At 36.5% G+C, this 17,618-nt stretch overlaps 2 protein-coding genes across 3 annotated transcripts; one reads left to right on the top strand and one right to left on the bottom strand.

The window, feature by feature from the left end:
• Positions 1-767: 767 nt before the first annotated feature.
• Positions 768-5,053, top strand: LOC140882071 (uncharacterized). The gene is given in 2 exon segments (XM_073287819.1): positions 768-4,548; positions 4,717-5,053. A coding segment is annotated over 1 exon segment (3,048 nt). The 5' UTR covers positions 768-833; the 3' UTR covers positions 3,882-4,548; positions 4,717-5,053.
• A 604-nt stretch (positions 5,054-5,657) lies between these two features.
• LOC140879677 (ADP-ribosylation factor GTPase-activating protein AGD1-like) lies at positions 5,658-17,269 on the bottom strand. 2 transcript variants are annotated; one of them, XM_073283499.1, is made up of 20 exons: positions 16,906-17,269; positions 15,907-15,983; positions 14,902-15,002; positions 14,152-14,222; positions 12,840-12,902; positions 11,800-11,844; positions 10,721-10,786; positions 10,546-10,593; positions 10,329-10,424; positions 10,204-10,245; positions 9,225-9,440; positions 8,994-9,125; positions 8,672-8,905; positions 8,417-8,503; positions 8,023-8,337; positions 7,693-7,838; positions 7,526-7,616; positions 6,912-7,062; positions 6,584-6,821; positions 5,658-6,046 (listed from the first exon to the last, which is right to left on the bottom strand). In XM_073283499.1, exons 1-20 carry the CDS (start codon positions 16,948-16,950, stop codon positions 5,932-5,934), a joined length of 2,379 nt encoding a protein of 792 aa, XP_073139600.1. In that variant the 5' UTR covers positions 16,951-17,269; the 3' UTR covers positions 5,658-5,931. The 2 variants fall into 2 exon arrangements, with proteins under 2 accessions (XP_073139600.1, XP_073139599.1); XM_073283498.1 differs by having other exon boundaries at positions 6,584-7,062.
• Positions 17,270-17,618: the final 349 nt, after the last annotated feature.

Below are 17,618 nucleotides of genomic sequence, written 5' to 3'. Positions count from 1 at the left end.
GTTCATAATAAAATATATTATCTTAAATATTGTATACGTTTTTATAAATTATAAAATAATATGTGCACATAATAAATTAACCTCTCGAACAAGAAAAAAAAGAGTGCGAAGCAAGTAAATCCAGCCAGTACAAATCTAGCAATATTATGTAGATTATAGAGTTGCAGCTTAGGTAATAAATGCATGGAGCTAGGTGGGCTTGAAATAATATCAATGGTACATAAAAATGTGGCTTCAAATTCCATTTATTATACATAAATATACAAATTAAGACATATGTATGTTCGTTATTTTTCCTTTAGGCCACGATGCACGAATATCGCCGAAAGGACGTATGATCTCGTATCAGGATATATTAAATGATGCATATTTTTTTAAAAAATCGATATATTACTTCATAATATTGGTTATTGGTTTTTGTTTTTGAGTAGGTCTCATGTGAGATTAGTCGACCCGACTAATGAAAAATAAAATTTTTGTCATAGAAATAATACTAATTTCATGGAACGAGTGAAACTATCTTACTACGATCTTTTAATGGTCGTTGCTCCAAATATGAGTTTAGTATTTGACAATTGTTTTAAAACTTTTCACGAAAGTAAAATAAAACAGGCCAATCATCTATCAACACAGCTTAGGTCCAACACAACCGAATAAAATGGGCTTCACGGAAAGTAAGCCCAACTTTAAGGCCCATTCATGGGTCTAAAATTTTGGCCTGGTTCAGAAAGAATGTCACTGAAGCTGCCGTAAGTCAATAAGGCGCTGAGGATTCTGTACCCATTGAAATGGCGTATCTATAGATTCGCATAGCAATAAGGAAATTCAAGAAAATGGTACCATTGTTCTCAAAGGGAACTTGTACTATGGGGATGTACCAGAAACAGTTGATCAAGAAAATAAGGTTGCTTTGTGTGTCCGTCAAATCAAGGCGATATTTTCATAGCACAGCAGAGATTGAAGTCACGGCTGCAGAAATCACCACGATTTTGAAGCACAATAACTGGCAATTCCTTTTGGAATCCTCACACATCCCACAAAGACTTGACTTCGATGTGGTGAATACAGTGCTTCAAAGAAGCCATTTTTCAATTCATCCCAGGAGACTCCTTGATTTCTATAAGTGGTCGAATCAGCATTTGGGTAATCCTCAAAATTTGTTTTCTTTGTCCATTCTAGCACTGGTTTTGTGCAGCTCTAATCTTTATTCGCCTGCCATTAATGTGTTGAGTGAAATGATAGAGGCCCGGGTTTCGGTGTCTGATATTTTGAACTCGATTCTGAATCTTTATAACGAATGCCAGAGGTTTAGGTCGATGCCAGTTGTGTTTGAGCTTTTGATTGATGTGTACAGAAAAAAGGGCATGTGGAGTGAGGCTGTTTCTGTGTTTCTTGGTGTTCAAGGTGGTGACGTGGATATCAGTTTGTTGTGCTGTAATTCGTTATTGAATGATTTGTTGAAGTGTAATAGAATCGAGTTGTTCTGGAAGGTGTATGGGGGAATGCTGGAAAAGAAGATCCATTTTGATGTATATACTTATACCAGTGTTGTTTCTGCTTATTGCAAGGTAGGGAATATAAGCGAAGCTAAAAGGGTGCTTCTAGAGATGGGAGAGAATGGATGTGATCCAAATGTGGTTACCTATAATGTCTTAATTAAAGGGTTGTGTGGAATTGGTGCAGTTGATGAGGCCTTGCAGCAAAAGGTGAAAATGCTCGAGAAGGGGTTGGCTCCTGATAACTACACATATACAATAATTATTGATGGGTTCTGCAAGCACAAAAGGTCTTTGGAGGCAAAACTGATTTTGGAAGAAATGTGTGGAAGAGGCCTGGATCCAGATTATATTGCATATACAGCCTTGATTAATGGGCTCATGAAAGATGGTGCTGTGGATGATGCTTTTCTCATTAAGGATGCAATGCTTGAACATGGGATTAAATTAAATTTGGTGACCTACAATGCTGTTATTCACGGGCTCTGCAAATGCGGTCGCATGGACAAGGCAGTAAACCTGATACACGAGATGATTAAAATAGGAATTCATCCTGAAACCCAGACATACAATTATTTGATTGAGGGGTATAGTCGAGAGAGTGATATGGATAAGGTTTCTGAAATGCTGATTTGGATGAATGAAAGAAACTTGACACCTTCTGCATACACCTTTAGTGTTATAACTAATGAGCTGAGCCGTTTGGGAGATCACCGAAAGGTCAATCTTTTGTTGGAGAAAATGATGGCTGGAGGTATAAAACCCAATGCTGTTATCTACACGGCCATCATAAAAGCTTATGTTAAAGAAGGTAGATTTGAAGAGGCAAAGAAAATCTTGGATGATATGTGGCAAAAGGAAACTTTGCCTGATGTTTTCTGCCATAATTCCATCATCATCGGCCTTTGCAAAGAGAAACGGACAGATGAAGCCAGGGCTTGTCTGATTGAAATGAGGAAGAGGGGATTAATGCCAAATGCCTACACATATGGAGCTTTAGTTTCTGGATATATGGAGGTAGGGCAAATACAGGCCGCGGAAAGTTATTTCATGGAGATGCTTGATCAAAATATAGCTCCAAATCTTTATAACTATACGACCATGATTGATGGTCTCTGCAAACATGGAAGCACTACACAGGCCTTTTCTATATTTAGTCATATGCTAGCTCATCGATTGCTTCCAGATATGCAGCTATACAGTGTACTTATAAATAGTCTTTCAAAGAATGGGAAATTGATTGAAGCAATGAGTGTTTTTTCCAAATTCTGCGACAACAGATTGGTGCCTGATGTTTACACTTATACATCCCTCATCTCTGGCTTCTGTCGGCAGGGTGATATGATTCAGGCTTTCAGGCTCCATGATGAAATGCATCAGAAGGGCATCAATCCTAACATTGTCACTTATAATGCCTTAATAGGTGGGTTGTTTAGATCGGGTGAGATACAGAGAGCTGAGGAAGTATTTGCTGGACTCTCCGGCCTATGCTTAAAACCAAATGAGGTGACATACGCCACAATGATAGATGGACACTGCAAGTCTGGAAATTTGGACAAAGCATTTCTACTATTGGAAGAAATGTCGTCATCGGGGGTTCAGCCTGATGCTTTTGTTTACAATTCTCTTGTCAATGGGTGTTGCAAGCAAGGGGATATGGAGAATGCATTTTCCGTGTTCGATGGGATGAAGGAGAGGGGTATTGCATCTGTACTGACTTTTAACACTATGATTGACGGGTTTTGCAAGTCAGGAAACTTGACTAGAGCAGTTGAGTTGATGAAAGACATGATTGATAAGAAAATCATGCCCAATCACATAACCTTCACAATAATAATTGATCATTATAGTAAGAAGGGAATGATGAAAGAAGCAGAGAAACTTCTTCTAGAGATGCAAAACAGGAATATATTGCCCACAATTGTAACGTACACGGCTCTTTTACATGGCTATGGAAAAATAGGGGATTGGTCCAAGATGGTTGCTCTGTTAAATGAATTGGTGGAAAAGGGTATTGAGCCTGATGAGGTGGTGTACCGGTTGATTATCGATGCACACTATGCAGATGGAAAGTCAGATGAGGCATTTAAGGTTTTGAATGAACTTTTCAACAAGGGTGTATTAAAAGGAAAGGTGAGTGAGATATTGATGGGGGCCTGGTGTGGAAATGCAAATACTTCAGAGGTGTTGGCATCACTCGATAAAATGGGAGGGGAAGGGTATAAGCCCGCAATTGCCACATGCAGTACCTCGGTCTGAGGTTTGAAAAAAGCAGGTTATGGTGAAGAACTTGGTATAATTCTTGATGCCATGGTGAGCTTTGGGTGGGTACCGAATACCTTGAGTTTCGATGAGTTAATAAGAAAATATCGAACAGGGGATTGAGAACAATATAGACCTCTTCGGGCAGGCAGCACCAGCAGTTGTTTGTCAGATTTAAATTTAACATCAACAGGATGTACACAGCAGCAATTTCATGGTGATAGATTTGTGAAGCTCTCTCAGTACCTGTAGATACGTGGCATCACTCATGCCATCCCATGTGGTGAATATTCTCAGATGACACTTTTAACTTTTTTAGGTTAACGTAATAAGCCATTATCTTAATTGATCAGTACATGTTCGATGTGGTGGTGTCTAAGAACCTGATGGTGCATATTTGGGCCTAACCAAGTCACACGCGTAGCTGATAATGATCTTTTCTTTCTGTTAAAAAATGTACAACTTCATGCTTCTCAATGAGCTTCTCTTGCCTGTTATGACTTTCGTGGAGGTAAATCTTTAGCCGAATGAAATTCAGTGTGGCAAACACTCAGATGTTCTGCTTGCCCAAATTTTCCTTTTTACGACTTCCAAATTCTGCACATTCTTGCCTTAAATTGTTTTTATCAGGTCATTTGTTTCTGAAATTCAAGATTACAATTTTCAATTTCGTTGACAGTTTAATTATCAATTTGCCAGCATCAGGCTATTCAAAGAACGCAAGACGTATACTGCAAGAACCAATGAGAATACAATGACGCTTCTCTGTTTCCTGTGACTTTACGAAATGGTATGTTAGCTAAGTCTTTATGTTTTTTAGTATAACCTCCAGGTGGGTTTCTGTTCCAGCCTTGGATTTATGCGGTAAGCACGCCTGGAATTTTGATTAAAGTTGAAGTTTTTTCTAGTGACTTAAATTGGGAGATCCAAATCTTGGTCTTTATTATTCTTCATGCAGTAGATGATCGGGTTGAAAATTCTGTTTTGTGGAATATTCGGCGAAAATAGGACGAATATCTACACAGATCTTTGTGCTGGGTGGTGGGACGAGAATGAACACGGAACAAATTATACAGGTTAATACATGTAACAGAAGAAAAGAGTCAGAATAATACATAAATTTGGTATGATGTATTATTTTGTTCACCGATCTTCTTGTGGTGGGAGAGTAATGTTTCCATCTTGTTTTACTATAACAGTTGTATATGTTTCCCTTTTATCATTTCATGTCATTTAATTTAGATTCAATGAAATACATGATTTTAGGAAGACAATGCTTGGGAACGTAATGTTTAATTGAGTTGACTTCATATATTATATTAAAATTAGAAATCTATTAATGCATATGGGTTGGATTAGACATCACTCTCATCCCATGTGATGACGACAAGATTAATTCATAAGAGTGAAATTTTATAAATATAATCATTTTTCCACTATTGTTTGCAATTAATTTAACGAGATCATTTAAGACGTTATATAATAATAAGCATAATAATTTTACAAAATTTAAAACATGCAAAATATTATATTAATGATCTCTCCATATTACTCATCATCTTATTATATTTTTATAACATTTATACACATCTTTCGTTTATCCCACTTTATTTGACATGATTATTTCCTCTGTAACTGATATTTTTTTAGTGCAAATATTGTAATGTTGACATTTTGTTATGAGAATCTTTTGGCCAAAAAATCTTGTTATTGCATGTAAATGGACAAAAAACTAGAAAAGAAAAGAGGAGGAATGCTTTCATGGTTTTGGTGTTACGAACTTACGATGATGCATACTCAAAGGTTGAAAAACTTTACGCCACCACAAATGGTAATATAAAATTAAAACTAATACAAAGAATGCGATGGTAAAAAAATTACAGGGCACATATTACCAAATGAGTAAATGGCCCGGTTCTTCCTCATTAAATCAATATAACATAATATCGATTGTAAAAATTACAATCCTGTATTACCGGATTTTAAAAAAAAACTTGTATATCCTGAGAAGAAGATGAAAAACATATTCTCTTCATCTCAGGCATCTTCAATGAGAAAAATAATTCAGCTGCTCAACATCTCAATCCAGAAAGATGGCAAGCAAAGCTACTACAAACCATCCCCGATATTTTTGGATTGGATATTCTTGCTAAGATAAATATAATAAACAATGCTATCTACTTGCATGTTTTAAGAAAGCGAGGAGCTCGACATCATCGAGGGCCGATTCTGCAACGAGCTGAAAAGGAGTTTTACCTTCTTTGTCAACAACTTCAGGATTTGCTCCTCTGCAGAAAAGGAAAATGTTCCATAGTTAGAGTGATTATTTATGAGCTCAAAGCAATCTTAAACCTGAGAAGGTCCCAGCTTCCTGTTGGGATCACATGTTGATTAAAAAACTAGGAGAAAATAAAATTTTCACGTAATTAATCCAGACAATTCAACCCTATAACATATGTGATCACAACAAAGCAATTCCAAACCAGTATCTTCCAAGGTTACAAGTCAGGTAACACTTAGTGTTTGTCATAGTGCTGATCATTTTGAGTTCTGCAAATAACATCACACCTCCTAAAGTATAATCTACGATGACCATGATGTTGACCAGAAACTCAGCGAAAGGTTTCTGTGCATAAAACAAAATAGAAGCTGTAGACAATAACCTTAAGTTTTAGAATGAGGAAATTTGTGAAACTCAACTACTAAATATTTTTTGGTTTGCATGGCAACTGCATATTGTTAGCAACTAGATTCACTTCAAATTATTGTTTCACAGATAACATTATCTGTGTGTATAACATAGCAGAGAACGCAAAGCATATCACCTGGCAAGCAGCAGTTTTGCGATTCCAATTCTACCCCTAATAATGCTATGATGCAGTGGAGTATGACCCCTTAGATCACAAGCATTTATGTTTGCCCCGTGCTGCAGGAGCAGTTCTACCATGCCAATATCGGCAGTTTGACAGGCAAGATGAAGCAAGGAACATCCATCAAAAAGATCATCAATGAATCTGTTTTCATCTTCTACTTGTGGTTCTGGAGATCTTGAAGTACCATCATCTACAGCATGAAAATTCTGATCCGGATTTGCATGCTCATGTAATCTCATTACATTGGCTAAAGTTAAAGATGTAAGGGGTAAGGCCTGACCATGAATTGAATTGATATCTGCTTCCCATGTGACAATCAGGCGGTATACTGCTTTCTTGTCATTAGCACGTACACCGTCCCACAGCTGTTCGGCAACTGAAAGAAGATGCTGGCTGTCCTTTACTTTGTGAACGTAACGCTTTTCTGCATACTGCAATCAAAGAGGCACTATGCTTTAGGATAGACATGAAACATAAAAATTTTCGAGATAGGATAATGGACAACTACTAATATCTATTATGGCTGATAGTGGTCATCTTTCCGCTCCATTTTAGGATTGGCTTAGCTTATGGAGACAAATGATTTGACTACTTCCTATGTGAAATAAGTCCCATTGAAAGTTGAACAGAATGTTAAAAAGTCCTTGAAAAAAAGGCAGGAAGTTTGGTTCCAGAAAGAAAAGCTTTAAGGTCTTGATACAAGGCCAATAGCTCACTCCATAAACATTCCTTGGAAGAAAGTTCTCTCATTGCATAGTAGTTTGAGTCATATCACTGTGCCTTCTAAGCTGCTTAAATTCTGAAGATATATTGAGATTGCCACATTTACCTATCTATTACTGCTCAGGCAAGCGAAGGAACATAAAACTGATTATTAATCAAATGAGGCGATACCTTTGCATGAATGAACTTCTCTTTCACCGATATATGATCGCTATGTTTTGGTTTGCTGTAAAACTTTTTGTGTTTGTCAGATTCAAAAGACCTGTGGAATAAATATCAGACACATTATAAATAAATATCAAGAACATGACAATAATGTTGATTTCAGTAAACTTTACCTTCTAGGTATTTCATCTGCCTGAACAGTTCTACTTGCTTGCAACAATCCCTCCCATATTGAGTTGACAAAGATGTTGCCAAGTGCTTGAAACAAGGTAATGACAGAAGGTTCCCAAACTTTCACATCAAGTGTTAAAGATCTTACCTGCATTAAAAGTTTGGAAAGCCATGAGATGAGTGCATACATGTCAAATATTTTGTGGCACATGATGAACAACCTCGGTAGAAATCAAACACTCCCTTGGACTTACATCAACATCAAAAAAGAAAACGACTGAATTCAAGGACAAAAATGTTTAGGCACAGTAAGGAAGCTACGGTCAACTTGCCTTGGATATGTGCACACCAAGATTGCGATGTACGCCGGAGCATTCAATACAAATAAGAATGCCATGATTCAAGGAAGCCCAATCTGGTTCAGGTGCACCACAATCGGCACATTTATCATTTCCAGGCAACTTTTTCAATGCATCGACTGGCTTTTCATTTTTTAAGCTGCTGGGAATTTGGACTGAACTTTTGGATACTCGTATAAAATTTCGTGATGAAAGATCCTTTTCCGATGCATATTCTTCAATGGTCCTCACATCATGGTCAGGACTTCCAATGGAACTGCTTTCACTAACTGGACTACAACAGAAATGCTGACATACAAATGAATTATGATTACAACAATGAGAACACAAATGAAAGAAACTGTCCATTCAATCACAATTTGTTTACCCTCTCAGGAGTCTGTGAACTCAGCAAAGAAGTAATAACTCCAGTTATTTTTTCAATCCAGTCCATTTGTTCTGCTGCATTTTCCGCCTGTATCAAACAAGAAATTGCCAATTTCAGAGCATTATGTCCATGGAGATATATACTGTTGAAAAGTATGTGCAGTACAGAAACTAAACCTCTGCCATATCTGCCATTTTAGAGTTTTTGTGAAAGAGATGACACTAAAAAATTCAATCTGGTTGCATAAAAGTTAACCTGTAAAGTGTAGTTTTTTGTGGGGGAAATAATCCTGAAGCAAAATCTTAGATCCGACTGCTCCGCGTCAACTTTTATTGTTGATGTCAGCAGGTTCACTGTGTGACGTGCAACAGATTTTTCATCATGCACACCACCATGGTAATGAGATGAAAGCCACCGGCTTAACAACCCAGGACCAGGTTCAGAGGGAGAACTTCTATGTATGGGAATTGGGCCGTTAGAACCGTGAAACTGAGTGTCAAATGATCAAGTTAGCAAAAAGTATCATAGAACTGAAACAGCGTGCAGGGTAGAGTGTGTATGTTATTCCATGACTCACAGTTGGCCTGCTCCATTGTTTGCGATAATAGAATAGCCTTCCCCGGCTGTCAAGAACAAAAAATCTTCTCTTCCAATCGCCTCTCAAATTGGAGGATCGTTTCGAGAGATATCCTTGTTTAATGGTTTGTACCTACACTATTGAAGTCTTAGTTATATACATGACATCTCTAAAAGAAATAGGAGTCTAGAACGAGAATATTAGAAATGCAAAGGCAGTATTAGAAACAACCTTTCCCTCAGAAGCAGACCGCATCACCGCATCTATCATTTTATGGGAGTTTCTGGAAAAAGACTGGATACCATCCAAATTAGTGGGACCATAAGGTCCACTAAAAGATCGTCTGTTTTCTTGATCAACCTGTCTTTGATATTCTTGCATACGATCATTGAGTGCTGCTTGCTCATAGTTAGAATTTGTTCTTGCTTGCTGGGCATAAGCTAATACCTGTAGTATAGTAGCAAACTGAATAAAGAGTGGGTGCATGTTGAAATGAAAACATCATATACAAGAGCAGCTAAGAGTCCCACAAACTGAAAGGGAAAAAAATCCTAAATCGTGAACACTAAATCATATACTTGGATAACAATTATCTATAAATGCAAGTCAGCTCAAATCAAGAGGCATTTAATTTGTCATAGCTTTGAATAACTATACCAGTCAACAAATCCCATCCTAGCGAATAACTTCGTTGTAAAGGATGACTAATGGCTGCCAAAACCAAAAGGTCTTGTCATAATTTAATGGATTATCCTCACCAAAAATAATCCTGATAAGGAAGATCTGTGCTATCTACCACAAAGCCTCGAATGATAAAGTGATTAAATTTTCTTGACCCATCCTCATTTTTTGGGAAAAACTATCTGTTGGAGTATAAATTGTCCTTTACATGGAAAAATAAAATGCATCATCTAGTATATAATCATTTGATTCTGAATTTATGCTGGTTACTCTTCCATTACCATGGGAGGACTATTCATTATCAAACTTATTTTAGACTCTAAAGGAAATCAAGGAATTTAGATATTCATTGCACTCGCTTTTTCCCGACAATAATCATCCTTCTTTAATATTTCCCATTTATTGAGTACATCAACTAAAAATATAATCCTTTTTTTAAGAGAAAAGTACAAGCTACACACAAAAAATAAGAAAAGATATAGAGAAACTGGGGTACAACTGAAAAATACTGATACATAAACAAAGAAACCTGATTAATATAAGGCTCCATTTGGTGCAATAGTTCGTACCCCTAGCATAGAGAGAAACTTCAGAATAAGTAACAAACAACAATGCCCAACATGAGCAATGACAATTTCTTATTATGCCACAAACCTGTTTAAAGTAACGAAGATGAGCATCCATTGTACCACCAACAGCCTCTAAAAATTCAAACCTCTTCTTTGCTTCTACAGCAGAGAGGGCACGAACCTGAATTTGCAAAGGAGAAAACAGGGTGCTCAAAATCTTCCCCTTTCCCAACTGAATCCTTCAGCGTCGCTATGTGACATCGAAAGTTTGAAACTAGATGACTTGGAAGAGATTATCAAACCAGATTGAAGCGCGTTTGTTCAAAAGTTGATCTTGCATTGTGGAGTTCCTGGAAAATATTGATAAATTAGAATTCAACAGATTATAGTTATCCATGCCAACTATCTGAATAGTTACTGCCACAGTAATAATTAATAAAGTGCTACTGAATTAGATAGGTATTAATGGTGGGATACCTCCTCTAGGGCAGTAGCTATGTCTATCCTTGCACTTTTCCTCAGTGATAAAAACTTTTCACGGACCTGAAGCATGACAGGGAAAGATGTCCAGTATATCAAGTACCAGTCTATGTCATATAAGTGAAACAAACCAAAACAGTGTTTTTTTCTTATTTCAAATATGTAAGAGCTAGACTACTAGATGATGGTGGGATTTTATTAAGTCTATCTTATGGTAGTTGCATAGAGTGAAGCTCATACCATTTCACGATCCAGATATAAAAGGGAAACAGTTTATGCTGGATTTGATTTCTATCTAGCGAACCAACATAAAAAAGGTACTAGCAGAGATATTCACTATCTTCCTTCGTATCACTCCCTACAAAGAATAAGTAGCTGTTCCTTTCTGTTACTGAGGAATTTTAAATTATTAAGTTGATCCTTGTAATCACTCTTATGAACTTGCGCATGAAGTGTTAAATTTGGTGTAAAAAGAGAATACCATAAAATCAGTATCAACTCCAAGTTCACAACAAAACAAGCCCTTTTGTTGTGTAGAATTGTCAGGTTTAATTTCCCAAATACGCATCTCCTATCAAGCAATCACTTCGAGTCTTCCTTGTTTACTCACCTTTTGATGGCAAGGTAAAAAGCCATTAATAGAAGGACTAAGGAATGGAGATGGCTTCAATCAGGAAAAGTTTTGGATAAGCAAGTTTTGGATAAGCACATGATAGTAGTTTTTTTCTGTTTTGACGCTCATCTACAGTGCAGCATGTGGTTCCTTCCCTAGTTTGCAAATGATAAATCTACGACACAATATGCATTTGAGGTAATTCCATTTCGACATTTTCGCTTCTGAGACACCATAGCCACCCTGCAGGTGTTTTTGTCATACATCTGAGTTACACATTTATCCTATCCTTGACCTAGTATGCTTGTAACTTTAGCACAACTTAGGCCTCCCACGCTGTCCACTTCATGCTAATCAAGTAACAAAATATTAAGGATAATTAAAAGACACCAAACATCAAATTCGGAGACAAAAGACGCTGAAGTTTTAACATTGACTTCAGAAATAATGACTCGATTCACACCTGGTCATAAACTGCATTGGCTTTGTCAAAGCGCTTGCGGGCTTCCTGTGCATGATCAAATAACAATAATGTAAGATATAAAATTCCTAGAAATTACATGAGAGGTGGAGAAATCTGCAAAAATAGTAGAAATTTTTTAGGTGTATGACAGAGGTGTGTTTCTTCTCATCAAGGGGATAATTTTCATTACTTCAACTAGTACCGATTGATGGGAGAGAGACGTATGTGGATTTGTACAATTTTGGCAAATTTAGGATTCCAAGAGAGACCGGGTCTGGGTTTCGATCCATGTAATGGAATAGAGTACCGTATCTTTCTCGGGAGCACATGCACAAATGGAATTCGTTTCTCGTATGATACAAAATGAATTTAACAAATTTCCCTGAGTAGAAAACTTTTAAAGATGGGTTTTGGCTCCGATTTTGTGTATGTAGCTAGCAATATATTCCCAAATTTTGACGCAGCTGAAAGTAACTTCCTTGAGCACAGTACAAAATTTTCATTTTTCTTTGACAGATGGTCCACGAAAAGGCCAGGTTAAAAAAGGAAGAGCTACAGATGATATGCACAAATATCCCAGGCTCGACCAAATACGTATCTAATTTATTGTTTGAAACTAAGGAAATGTGTAAAAATTCAATTTTGCTGCTAGTTCATAACAATTGAAGAGTGATAATGACTTATCCATCAACGAGCACATGGAAAAATATGCGAACAAGTTTTCCTAGAGTATCATTGCAATTTTATTTCTGAGGATGGTCCGTCCTGTTCTTCATCCATAGCTTTTTGCTACACCCCCATCGTCTGGCATACTAGTCATTCTCAGCTTTTATATCTAATAGCGTATCTCAGCAGAATTTAGTAGTTACTGGACAATGCATGCTTGCAATCTAAGCTCACATGACATTAAACTGAAAATGCCATTAGCACGTTGATGTTTTGTGCTAATTAATGATGTCCTTAAACAAGGGCCCACCGATAAAATGTAAGAACCAGCATAACATGAAACATGTGTAACACAATTGTGAAATGGGGCATACCTTGACATCCTGAAGATCAACATTAGCAAAGTGCAGAAGTTTGTCATTCAGCACGTGCTCTACCTAAAAGGCACAAGTGAAGAATGTCAGTAAGAAGCCACAAAAGCATAGAAGTTTTCAACTTATTATCAAAAAGTGAATTTCAGAGCAATATATCTTGATAAGAAAAGTGCAAGAGACAGTACAAGCTCAGAGAACAATTATCACATTAAGGCCACATAAGACTTCTATCAATAGTTACTATTTATTAAAAGATTCATGCTCACAAATACTGAAAACCAATATATTTCCACTTATCAATAACATTGATGAGTAGCTAGGAGTAACTTTAGGGGACAAGATGCACATTCAAGAAGCAATGCTAAAGTCTCTCCAAGAAGTTTAAGATATGGATCATAAAATGGGAAGATAAGCACACTTATGACCAAATATACCATCCTACTTCTAATGCGTTTCTAGTGATGATATAAAGTATGGCCTGCAGACTACCAAGCTCCAATTCATGGGGTTGTAAAGCCTTTGTTGTTCACCAAACATGTAACCATCCAAAGAACATCACTTTGAGAGATCATTGATCATACTTGCTGTGGAAGTCGATTCACATGTAAAACTTGAAGCTTAAAAACCTGTTCGGTTATAAACCCATGAGTTATATATCCCAAAAGGCTTGCCTATTGGGTGATGTGACCACATGAATTTATAAACAACTCTTTATTAGTTTAGTATTTCAATGTGGGATATTATAACACCGCCGACCGCTTGAGAAGCCTACGTCTGCGGCGGCCCACTCTAGACGGCTTCACTCACCTTTCATCCAGTGGTAGCCCTTTCCTAGGTCTTTCCTTCCGCTATGCCGACTCTCAACGAGAACACCAATATTAGGTTATAAACCCATGAGGTGTCCATCTCAAAAGGCTTGCCTATTGGGTGATGTGACCTCATGAGTTTATAACAAACTCTTCATTTTTTGAAATAATATATGAAGGGGATTGAGTGAATTAAAACTCTTTGAAAAAAAAAATCAAGACTAGAATCAGTTCCTCCTATGAAGAACTGACGTGGTCTCCTAAATTTGATCTGTGATTCTTGATTCCTCAGTGCCTGAGACTTTTCCTTCTTAACCAATTAGCCTAAACTCATCAGCCCCTATCCATGCTCACCCATTGTTTCAATATGCACACCTATATTATACATCTTGAGGCATGGACAGAGCATATTAGTAAATCACCAAGTTATCCAGCTATTGCACTATATTGTTTACCAACAGCATGAGCTTGAGCTATAACAATGTAAGAAAGAGAAAAGTTTCCACCTGTGACCGAAGAATTTCCTTGTAGGTTCCAATTTCTCTGAGAGCAATTGCAAACTTTTCCATATCTGGGCCTGAAATATAACTAGCTTAAACCAACATCACGAATACTTGAATATACAGAACTAATAACAAAGAATACAAGACAATGATTTATGACATTTTTTCTGGGTTAGATGTAGTGCCATTTGATTTTTGTTAGGATTTTCTCATAGTTGAATCTTAGAAGTTCAGAGATGTCCATGTCTAGCCACTAAAGTGATCAGATGGCCTAGTTATTGTATAAATAAATCAATAGCTACCAATTCACATTTGGCCCATAAGGACTCTTGTCCCAATGATGAGCCAGACCAAAATCAGAAACCAAAACACAAAAACCTTGACTTGAAGCTTTCATTGAGCACACTATTAATCAATCTGCTGTCAAGCCATATTATAATTTATAGAACGAGAGCAACGAAAACCAATTTTTACGATATCTTGACTTTTTCTCTCCATCCCCTGTCCAGCAAAGCAGCAATATCCAGCCAAAACATTTCTGCTTTAGATTTCTTCTTCTTAAATACAAAAATTATTAAATGTAAAAGAATGAAAAATAAAAACTAGCAAGCCCAACTTTCTGTCGCTCCCTTGTTTTATCTCTCACTTTTTGGGTGAGGAAGAATTGAGAAATGGGGAGGTGGACAAATTTACCACCTGATTTCCACTCATGAGAGTGGAAGAGTATCTGTATTTAGAAAATAAAAAACATACCTCCAAATGCAACCGATATTGGATCATTATGTCCTCCAGAAAAGTTTTCGAGGGAGCTTGCGAAAGCAATGTCCATATCATATGCTTCTCCAAGTCCATCTCTATGCATATAATAAAAAAGGATTAGTAACAATAAATGAAAAGTTTTGCAAAACAGCATGTAATTGAAATTTTATCACGACATAAAACATGAGAGAACAGAGAAATGAATCTCCTTTTTTTTGTTATCAGCAAACGTTCTCATCTTTTAAAACAAAACAAACGCTATTATCTATTTTTATCCTCTTCCCCAAACACTTGTTTTTCCACCTTGTCAAATCTCTCAACATAATCGTTAATTTTAACTAAATTTTTCCTCACTTCTAAAAAATATGCTATTGATATATTTTATGTTATAAGTTCAAAACATTAAAATTTTCAGTTTAAAATACTGTTATCCAATAACTTTTTACATAATTGGCATCTAAAGCAACAATCAAATTTTCTCAAAACAAAACCAATCATGAATTTTATTTCCCTGAGACTTTCCCCCAAAAACTCCCAAAAAAACAAAGAACCAAACGAACCCTCCATGTTTCATCAATGCTCCGTTTTACAAGATGGCGTAAATACAGAGGACCATATGCTAAATTTGACAAGATTTCATCCCAGAGTAAATATGTGAAACAGAAAAGAGCAAATTGGTCAAGCAAAGAAGTAAATAAGATGTTTAAAATATCAAGTACCAGTTTATCCATCCATCCACGTATTCATAAGTGACACACAAGCTGCATATAACACATATATACACAAACACAACTGAAATGCCATCCAAAATTTCGCAAGCTTACAAAAATTAGAGCTCAAACAACTGTTTCTGCACAAGATGCTCAACTGCGCTTAATACCACACATACCATACATACCATACTTAAAGATATCATTTGAATAAAATTAGATGCATAAGCTGAGGACTATAAGTGATAAATTATCAAAGGTGTGAAAAGATGCATGGCTCGTAAGTTACATGTACTTCCGACATCCTTTATGAAACTTAAGACTTCTATCCCGTAACGTCTCAGCTGTGTCTTCCAGCAACTGGATCTGCATGGTCAAACAAGACTATGCGTCCATAAAGTTCAGAGATAAAAATACATGTGATATCTGAAAAACGTTGGATTGGGTATTTCAATGAAATATAAGAGATGAAACAAGTTTGTGTTTTAGGTTCTAAAAAACAAAAGATGAACCCCCAGAGCTATCGACAAAAAGTGCTACAAATAGTCGGAAATATTGCTGATTTATTCATCAATAGCATAGCTAATGCCATGATTATTATCATTGTACACTTGCACCAATCGGCCGAAGCCAGGATCAATGACTACTGTCATGCCCATATATCAGGATGCATTTCTCTAATAGATACTAACCTCTAAATTTTTCCATCAGACACATGAGCTAATATGTATCAAAAGTAAAAGAGAGTGAGTCTTATTCAATCTTTGTCTGTAGATTCTTAATAAATCTTAAAAGATGTTCATGTTGAAGGAACCTCAAGAAACTGTTTAGAGTTTAATCAGAGACTAGACTAGCTTACGGCAGTTGCTAGTGTGCAATAGAAACTGCCACTAAAATTTTCCATTGTAATGCATTTTCCCTTTCTTCCTTTTTCTCCAACTTTGGTCTTGTAGCTTAAAAACCGTGCCAAAATGCCTATTGCCCAATTAAATTTCACTTTCAACATTTCGTAAGCAAGTGTATCTAATAAACCCCATCACTGTAGCGCAGGCAACATCCATTCACTACAAACCTGCTCTCTAATTACAACCGAATTCTACGGGATCCCAAAGTACATCTGCACAAAGCTATTATTCTTCAAAAGTAGGCATGCATAAAATGATCAAAAGTAAACAACCCCCTCCAGTTACCCACACAATGTAGAGAATTAAAACTCTAAAGAGAAGTCGTGAATGTCTGGAAAATACACTTGATACATACTAAAAGAAAACAAGACATGAAAAAGAACCTGTTGCCGAAACATAGGCGAATCATCTAGCCTGGTGAAATACATATTTGTCTCCTGCGCGTGTGATCCAACGTATGAAAGCCTATTTTACGTGATTAATTGATCCCATTAAACCGTTCAAAGGAAAAGACACAAAATTCAAGATGATATTCGAGCAAACCACATGCCCACAACGCAATCGAGGAGCCAGCGATCAAAAGATCATATCTTGATGCAAATTCTCGGGGTCAAACCTGTCTGGAAGAAGGAATTCCAGAATATATCGAAAAAAAGAGAAATAAATGATGGGCTTGATTCAGGAGAGGTGAAAATGAGAGCGACAATGGAGGAAGAATTGGGAAAGGGGGACCAGATTTTGCGGTATTTCATGGCTGTCACAAAAGAGAAAGCTTTTATGTGTTCTCCACTTTTATGTATTTTGGTTTAATTTAATAAAAAAAAATCAATTAACTATTAATATTATATTACTATGACTTTCGTTTTTAACTGTCAGAGCGCGCCAATTTCTATTCCTGTTTTTTGGCGTGCGCGTGCTTTGTCTGCCATCGCAGTCGCAAGACAATATATATATATATTCGAAGTAGGACTCGTTTTTGTTTCTTATTCAGAACAAATATATATATACACATTTCTTTATGTCAATCTTTTTTTTTACTATTAATTCGATTCATGAATTTTTATATAAATAAATCCATGAGCTACTCAGATAAACA

The sequence above is a fragment of the Henckelia pumila genome, chromosome 2 (assembly GCF_033568475.1).
Source record: "Henckelia pumila isolate YLH828 chromosome 2, ASM3356847v2, whole genome shotgun sequence".
In the NCBI taxonomy this organism is placed as follows: Eukaryota; Viridiplantae; Streptophyta; class Magnoliopsida; order Lamiales; family Gesneriaceae; genus Henckelia; species Henckelia pumila.
Note: the sequence above shows the minus strand (reverse complement) of the source record. Positions and strands in the feature narration are given on the sequence as shown.